Below are 8,214 nucleotides of genomic sequence, written 5' to 3'. Positions count from 1 at the left end.
CCCCCCAACTCCTTCAGCGTCCGAGCCGCTTGCAAGACCGCTATACCGCTGGCGACGACGCCGAGGACTTCTGCCATTGTGGTGAATTCCAGCAAGTCGGACCCTGGTTCAAAGTCGTAAGTCGACGGGTAAATAATCTGTACGACAGTCAGTAAGCCGGTAGAACTGGCAAAGTTCGGTCGAAGCTGGACATATGAGGTGGTTGGCGGAAGCCTCCAAGTCTGCCCTCCTGCAAGAGGGCGGTGGCGGAGCGGTGAAACGACGGTAGCACAGCATCCAATCACCGTCGTTTAGGGCGGGCTTTCAAGACCTATGTTGATGAGCTTGACGCTACAGTGTGATCACAGTCTCAAACCACAGAATCTCGCGCTTCTTTGACAAATCGAACAAAGCAAACAAGCACAGCCCGCAGGCAATCTACTGCGAAGTAGGCCTATGTACAATGTACATGAATCAACCCTCTCCCCTCTAACCAGCAACCCAGGACTACTCACCAGATAATTTACATGCCCGGAGACACCAGCTTGCCCTGCACCCTCGCATCGTGATTCCAACCGCCAGCCAACGCGTCACCGCCGTTCTCCTGGGCGAACTTTTGCATGCGCGCCTCCAGCTCGGGGCGGAAGTGGCGGATCAGACCCTGGATGGGCCAGGCGAAGGCTTCGCCAAGGGCTAGAGAGAAGCGGTCCAGTCAGCATAATCATTCAAAATTAAATAAGAAAAGGCAGAGCGTACCGCAAATGGTATGGCCCTCAACCTGCTTGGTCAGCTCCTGCAGCATGTCAATCTCGCGCTCCCGGCCCATGCCCTTCTCGAAGCGCTGCATGATCTGCTCGGTCCACTTGCTGCCCTCGCGGCAGGGCGTGCACTGGCCGCACGACTCGTGCCGGTAGAAGTGGCTGAGGCGGGAGATGGCGCGCACCACGTCGGTGCTCTTGTCCATTACGATGACGGCGGCGGTACCCAGACCAGACTGGCTGTCCTTGAGCGCGTCAAAGTCCATCAGCTGGTCGTCGCAGATGTGCTTAGGCAGGATGGGCGTCGACGAGCCGCCGGGGATGACGGCCAGCAGGTTATCCCAGCCGCCGCGGACGCCGCCGCAGTGCTTGTCGATCAGCTCCCGCAACGGAATGCTCATCTCCTCCTCGACCGTGACCGGGTTGTTGACGTGCCCGCTGATGCAAAAGAGCTTGGTGCCCTGATTGCGCTCGCGGCCAAAGCTCGCAAACCAGCTGCCGCCGCGACGGCAAATCGTCGGGGCCACGGCGACAGTCTCGACGTTGGCGACGGTGGAGGGGCAGCCGAACAGGCCGACGGCTGCGGGGAAGGGAGGCTTGAGACGCGGCTTTCCCGGTTTGCCCTCGAGCGACTCGATCAAACTGGTTTCCTCGCCGCAAACGTAGGCACCGCCACCGCGGTGGACGTAGACGTCGAAGTCGTAGCCCGAGCCGCAGGCGTTCTTGCCGATCAAGCCCTCAGCGTACGCCTCGTTGATGGCATTTTGTAGAACAGCGGCTTCCTGGATGAACTCGCCGCGAATGTAGATGTAGGCAGCCGTGGCGTTCATGGCGCGACCAGCAACCAAGCAGCCCTCGACCAGCTTGTGGGGGTCCTTGCGCATAATTTCGCGGTCCTTGCAGGTGCCCGGCTCACCCTCGTCGGCATTGACCACGAGGTATCTCGGCTTGTTGTCCTTGTCCCAATCTTTGAAGTTCATGAACGACTGTGTAGGGTCGAGCTGATCAGCCTGAGGCCACCTGAGACACAACTTTAGCAACAGGAATACGCACCCATTTCAACCCCGAGGGGAAACCGGCACCACCGCGCCCGCGCAGGCCAGACGCCTTAATCTCGCCGATGATCCAGTCGTGGCCCTTGAGAATGATCTCCTTGGTTTTGTGCCAGTCACCCATCTTCTTAGCGTGCTTGAGGTCTGGCGGGTAGCGGCCATAAAGATTCTGGAAGATGCGGTCCTGGTCCTTCAGGCCGCCGTAGGTGCGCACCGTGGCGGCGTTGGCGTCCTGGACCGTAGCGAAGGAACGGCATTGTTGGCTTGTCGCGCTGGCACTCGAAACAGCGCTCGAAATTGTCCTTGCCGACGCCTTGGCCGGCGCCGCAGTTCGTGACAGCATGTTAAGATCTCCGCCCGGCAGGGTAGGGGTGTGGAATGCTAATGGCCGAAGGCCGCTTGTCTGTTGGGTTTCGCGGACAAGTTGAGGTTGGCCGTTTCACCCGTCGCAGCGATGGCAGCTGATTGAGCGGCTTTCTTGAGGTTTGGATTCAGGAAGCTGCTGATTGGCTGGAAGTCCCGGCTGTGGCGGGTGCTCTCCTCAGGCTGTGGCGGGACTGCCAAGACATGATTGCATTTGTGGAGAAGCTCAAATCGGACTGCAAGCTTCCATGCGACGCGTTTCGGTAATCATCAAGGTGCAGCGCCCACAAGTAAACCAGATCCCAACCGAAACTCCTATGCGTAGTTCCTGTAACAATGCCCCTCCCTCACCGTCACAACCATAGCCCAGCCCGCAACGCCCAGCCCGCAACGCCCAGCCCGCAAAACCCACAGCACAAATCTCGAACCGAACGAACAAATGTCCTCCAAACGGCATTCCATCCTCCCCCCCGTCTCCTCGTCAGGCCCGAAGCCGCCCGTGCACTTCTCCTCGTCCATTACCATCGCCGACTCGGCCCTGCTGACGGGGACGCACCCGATTGCAATTCACAGCGAGAGCGTGGTACACCCACGCGCCAAACTCGACTCGCTCGCCGGGCGCATAACCATCGGCCGGCGGTGCATCATCCACGAGCGGAGCACCCTGGGGGCCGTGGGCACGTCGGGCAAGATCACCGAGGCGGCCGTCACGCTGGGTGACTACGTGACGGTTGAGGTTGGGGCGGCGATCGAGGCGGGCGAGACGGTGATTGGGGAGGGGACTGTCGTGGGTGTCGGGGCAAGGGTCGGGGCCGGGGCTGTTGTTGGCAAGGTTAGTTGAATTAAAGTCCCTTTTTCTTTTAGAGTGGTGATGCTGACATGGGCGGACGTAGCACTGCACGCTTACACCGCACAGCGAGATTGCAGCCGGCGAGGTGGTACCGGATTTGACGGTGGTCTACTCCAATGGCATGAGGAGGACGGACAAGCGGGAGGTGGCCGAGCTGAAGAATAAGGGGATCGCAAGGCAGATTGATGTGCTGCGGAGGATGATACCCAGTAACCCGGCCAAGTTTGCTTAGATTCATGTTTCATTGCTATTTTAGAGATACCCCATATGTTAGCCATGCATCTTCGCTAAGAGTCCCTGCCATGCTGTGCCACTGAATGCTTCTCCCAATGACCGAAATGATCGTCATCGCTCATAAATCACACCCTCCCTCGGTCCGAGTCATCACAAACACCGTATCTTCATCCACTCGCTCGTGCCGAGCCCCAAGTTGAGCCCGTTCTCAGCCCACCATCTCCTGACCTTGGTTTGATCTCCCAACGAGTCCTCCAACGCCTCCTCGATATCCATCGTCTTATACTCGACCCTATTCCCTCTCCGTCCCCCCATACCGGGCAGTTCCCCATGCGCATATTTCCGCCACCACTCCAACACCGGGATATGCGCATGAAATGTCGCGTCAACCAATATCTGGTTGTCAAACTGCAGCTTATCGTCCCCCCGCAACTGCCTCCACAAATCCAGCACCTTGACCTGCCCCCACCGACTCGCCATCTTACACACGGCATCCTGGTGGCCTACGGGGATACCGCTCTCCTCCCACCAGCGTATAACCGCCAGCTGGCCCCACTGCGCCGCCGCGAGCAGCGACCGGCCGGGCTTGATGGTAATCGTCGGGTCCTGCAAGCTCGCGTCGCGCCACCACTCCAGTACATGCACGTGGCCCTGGGCCGAGGCCATCTCAAAGGCCTGCTCGTCGTACTTGAGCGGCAGGCCGGAGCGGCGCCACCACTCGAGCACGTGGACGAAGCCGCGGCCCGAGGCGTGGTTGAGGGCCTCGACGCCGTACTGCTTCTCGAGGAAGGACGGCGAGCGCGCCCACCAGTCGAGAATGGCGGTGCGGCCGTAGGGCGCCGACGCCTTGGTCGGCATCGTCTTGCCGTCGAAGCACTTGAAGATGTGCGGCAGGTTGGCCTCGATGTAGCTGAGCACGCCCGTGAGGGAGAACTTGAAGATGAGGTGCACGGCGAGGGCCGAGAGGTCGTGGAAGGTGGGCGGCGCGTGGGCCAGCTTGTCGCAGATTGCCTGTGTGTCAGCTGTCAAGAGTGTCCATTCGAGGTCGTGCATGAAGACTTGGAGCGGATCATTGGGGTCCTTGGGCTCGCGCCGCCAGCCTTGACTACTGGGCATCTCGAGCGTGGTGAAGACGCCTAGGGAGGTGGCTAGCTCCCAGTCGTTGGTGAACTCGAAGATCATGCTCCAGATCTCCGGTGGGAGGGGGCTATGCGCCTTCGTCTTGACCGCTGGCGGTGTGTTGGGCTGCGCGTTGACCTCGATATCGTGGCCGAGCTTGAGGAAGTCGGCTTGGTTCTTGATGATGCCGAGGAGCTCGTTAAAGCCCTCCCACTCGACGACGCGCTTGGGGTTGGGCGTGCTCTGGTCGTAGTGCCAAAGGATGGGGGGCATCACTCTGATCCATCCCCACTTGCGATGCAGTTTGCTCATCTGACGCTTCGTGACGGGGTTCTCCCACATCTGGGTGCTCATGCCGGGAATCATGAGGATCCTCTTGGAGGCATCCCAGCCCCGCAACACTTCCAGCAGCAGCGTGTCGGATATCCCACACATCATCTTGGCGAGCGTGTCCGCGTCGATGGGAGCCAGTACGAGAAGGTCGGCCCACTCGACCAGCCTGGAAGCCTCTAGCTGGATATCCTGGAAGTCCTTGAAGGTGGTGCCACCGGGGACGCCCCGCCTCAAGCCCAGGTTCTGCAGCACGATAATCTCTTGTGCCAGCCTGTGCGTCATGTCGTCAACGATGGCTCGTGTGTCGATCTGCGACTCTTTAGAGAGGCGAACGGCGATGGCCTCGGCAAAGGCCACGTCTTTTGAGCCATTGGCGGCGACTAGCAGACGCAGCGGGCGCGGGCGCTGTGATTCATTGAGCAGTGAATTGGACGACGCTCTGTCGATGCCAAGTTGACGGTCACGCCCCCGGAGCTGCGGGCTTGGGTAGGCTTCTAACATGGTCGTGGCTGGCGTTGGCCACAGGCACCGGCTCAAAACTGCCGATGCTGGATGCAAGCTGCGATAGGGCTGGTGTATTCCCTCACGCAATATCTCGATTCGGCCAGCGGTGTCGATATAAAATGGTTGAAAATCCACCAATCCGAATGAGCGCTGGGATCTGGAGAGAAGAAGATGTGGTCCAGCACTCCGAACGATGACACGACGGTGTCAGGAAATACAGAGTGGCTAAGGTCAGGCAGAATATCGCAGACGGGACTCTAAAATTTTATGTGATGGGTGGCTTCAGCTCGACGTTGTCGTCTGTTTTGCGGGGTTCCTGGTGTCTTGATATGCTCGCCATCGCCACTCCGGTGCCCAAGCTGCCTGCTTCATGATTCGGGCAATGACCCGGTTCCCATCCAACACCCGCCAGCCGGGCCGTCCCAGTCCTGTGACCAGCGGCCCCACAGCAGCCGATCAATGGTAAGGTAATTTACGATCAGCAACCCAGCCCAGTCTTTACTTGATAAATAAGCCGAGAGACCGAGCGAGCGTGGAGAGCAACAACATCAGCAACAAAAGCTTAAAAGGTACGATTATAGTTGAAAAATGAACTGCATCTAAGTTAAATGTTATTAATGCTGGTTCCACAATGCTTTCCCCTTGGTCGTGCAATTGTACGGATCACAGCCGGACCTTACTTGTAAGGGTCCAATACGATGCAAAACCCCAACCCAACCCACAATTGATTGGCGGAATCCAAGCTCACGGTACGGCAAGGCTGATGTCACCTTGACCACCGGGTTGCGGAGGTGGGTCAACCCCACAGCCGGCGCCGACCAACACCAACTCCGGTCGGGTGCCGGATCAGCTGCGGCTGGGCGAGATGCAACACGACCGTTCACCTTCGACCACAGTAATGCCAATACTGCCCTGAGGGAATCCGGACGTAATACACACGACCTCAACGTTGCAAGTCAAAATGACCCTCAAATCAGAGCATTCTATGAAGATTGCACTACTCATTACTCATTACTGAAGTTGCTGGAGCAGAAACACGTTCCTATCACCTCATACACGTCTGCTTCCCACAGTCATCCACAATCGACAGTGTCCTTAGGTCATTGCCAAGCTACGTGTGACGGCGGCCGATCCCGCCTGCACTCACGGCTGCATGTCTCAGCACACGGGCCATCGCGGCTGCACTTTTGGGTTTCCATCTCATGGACAACAAAGAATTCGACTGCCGGAAGAGATACCGGTCCATCTCGCGTGAAGACCCGCTTGCTCCAGGTCTAGGGCTTCAGGGGCAGCTCTACACACGCCATGTGCTTGAAACTCTTTGTCTCTGTGCCCCGGAACATCACACCATGCAACCCGAATCCAGCTTCTGAAGGCTCTCCGGCCCACGACTTGCCAGGAGGAGTATTGTGAAACCTGTAGCACATCGGCATGCGGCTCTGCTCTTCCCTGGCTGCAAGCCGGTTGGCTGAATTCTGACGGTACTCTTCCGACTCGAACCAAGCGCGGCACCTTCTTTGCCCCGTCACTTGTAGTTAGTTATTCATCATGGAGTCAGATTGGAAACATGGCATCCAAACAACACAGGATGAGAAGACAATGACGCAAAGAACAAACCTTCTGGGGAACTCTTGTCAAACCAGGCGTCATCATATGCAGCGTGAACCTGCAAGTATAAATCCCAACCCGCCCTACTGAAGCACCCTCAGATTCCCTCATACATAAGACTACTCTTCACACACACTCCGCTCAACGAACCACTCAGTCGCCTTCGTGGCCATATTCCAAGCTTCGCCTGAATTGTAGTATTCAAGCACCGCCCGGCCGAGGCTCCTGGCACTTGATCATCAATCGAATCTCCTCCACTCCCCTGCCTCCACCGATCCGGAAAATCAGCATCCCCAGAAACTCGATTCAGGAACTGTCTACAGTTTTCCCAACAAGCATCAAGCCCATCAGGTCCTGCTGTCCTCAGTTTCCTACAGCGATAATGGCCAATGGCGACTCCAACAACACGAGGGCAGGCACCATGAAAGCAGGCGGTGCAGCAGAAGACTCCAGCCTCCCGCCTCCCACCTTCCCTCGCTCTATGAAGCGGTACTTTTCGTCCTTTACCCGGCCCAAGTCCACCAGCAGCTCAAGGAGGGCCTCTCAGCTATCCGACTCCGGCTTCTCGACTCTCAGCTCATCCTCGGCGCCCCCTACCTACGAGGACACGCAAGCGGCAACCGCCAGGCTGATCGCGGTCTGGGACGCCGACGACTACATCAGGGCCTTCGTCGACGAGCACTGGTCCAACCACGCGGAACACATCGAGGTCGACTGCAACATCACCCTCGACGAGTTACGCACCCTCGGCAGGCTCCCGCCAGCTGAGGGGTCACGCGCCTGCCGCCCGCTGATCCGCGCGCCTGTCATCCACGAGGAGGTCGCCCTGTCGCTCTGGGAGCACCTCGCCGCGGAAGCACGGGGTCTTGACGCGGCGCCGGCGGAGGCCAGCAACCGAGAGGAGGCGAGCAGCATGCCGACGACGTCCATCCACTCCAAGTCCAGCAGAAGGGAAGTGGCGAAGAGGTTCCTCAAAAAGGGGACGACAAAAAAATCAAGCCGTCGGCAACCGCAGGCGCAGGAGAGCAACACATACGCCAACTTGACCTGCCCCTTTTGCTCCGGCCGCTGCCTCGTCAGCTCTGCCGCCCAGGCCGCCCACACACTAACCCAGCCGCCGCCGCACCAACAAGAAGAAGACTGGGAGGAGGGCTTTTGGCAGCGCGAGGAGCCACCAAGGTACCGCCGGTACGCGCATTTCTCTGAGCCTCCGGCACAGGAGCATATGCGGCACTCGCGCCCCTCTGCTGGCAGTGGTGGTGCAGCCCGGCCCTCCAACACACCAGAAGCGGAGAACGGCGGCAGCAGGAAGAAGCGAGAATGGCTGAAGAAAAAGACAGGGAGAGTGTCGGAGCCATTCCGACTGGTCGCGCTGGTAATACCGCAACCTTATGTGTTTATCGGTGCTAGTTGA

The 8,214-nt window shown here is 58.7% G+C and overlaps 4 protein-coding genes across 4 annotated transcripts; 2 read left to right on the top strand and 2 right to left on the bottom strand.

The window, feature by feature from the left end:
* Positions 1–356: 356 nt before the first annotated feature.
* N657DRAFT_589376 (NADH-ubiquinone oxidoreductase) lies at positions 357–2,276 on the bottom strand. Its single transcript, XM_062789866.1, has 3 exons — positions 1,791–2,276; positions 736–1,723; positions 357–672 (listed from the first exon to the last, which is right to left on the bottom strand). Exons 1-3 carry the CDS (start codon positions 2,130–2,132, stop codon positions 503–505), a joined length of 1,500 nt encoding a protein of 499 aa, XP_062651050.1. The 5' UTR covers positions 2,133–2,276; the 3' UTR covers positions 357–502.
* A 261-nt stretch (positions 2,277–2,537) lies between these two features.
* N657DRAFT_641247 (trimeric LpxA-like protein) lies at positions 2,538–3,446 on the top strand. Its single transcript, XM_062792108.1, has 2 exons — positions 2,538–2,984; positions 3,046–3,446. Exons 1-2 carry the CDS (start codon positions 2,592–2,594, stop codon positions 3,232–3,234), a joined length of 582 nt encoding a protein of 193 aa, XP_062651049.1. The 5' UTR covers positions 2,538–2,591; the 3' UTR covers positions 3,235–3,446.
* N657DRAFT_641246 (flavoprotein) lies at positions 3,217–5,566 on the bottom strand. The gene has a single exon (XM_062792107.1). The coding sequence runs from the start codon at positions 5,187–5,189 to the stop codon at positions 3,387–3,389; it is 1,803 nt and encodes a 600-aa protein (XP_062651048.1). The 5' UTR covers positions 5,190–5,566; the 3' UTR covers positions 3,217–3,386.
* A 1,616-nt stretch (positions 5,567–7,182) lies between these two features.
* On the top strand, positions 7,183–8,214 carry N657DRAFT_687584 (uncharacterized protein; the record flags this gene model as incomplete). The annotated part of the gene is made up of 1 exon (XM_062796894.1): positions 7,183–8,214. One exon carries the CDS (start codon positions 7,183–7,185, stop codon positions 8,212–8,214), a length of 1,032 nt encoding a protein of 343 aa, XP_062651047.1.

This window comes from Parathielavia appendiculata (assembly GCF_033297405.1).
Source record: "Parathielavia appendiculata strain CBS 731.68 unplaced genomic scaffold N657scaffold_2, whole genome shotgun sequence".
Taxonomy (NCBI): Eukaryota; Fungi; Ascomycota; class Sordariomycetes; order Sordariales; family Chaetomiaceae; genus Parathielavia; species Parathielavia appendiculata.
This window is presented reverse-complemented; position numbering and strand designations above follow the sequence as displayed.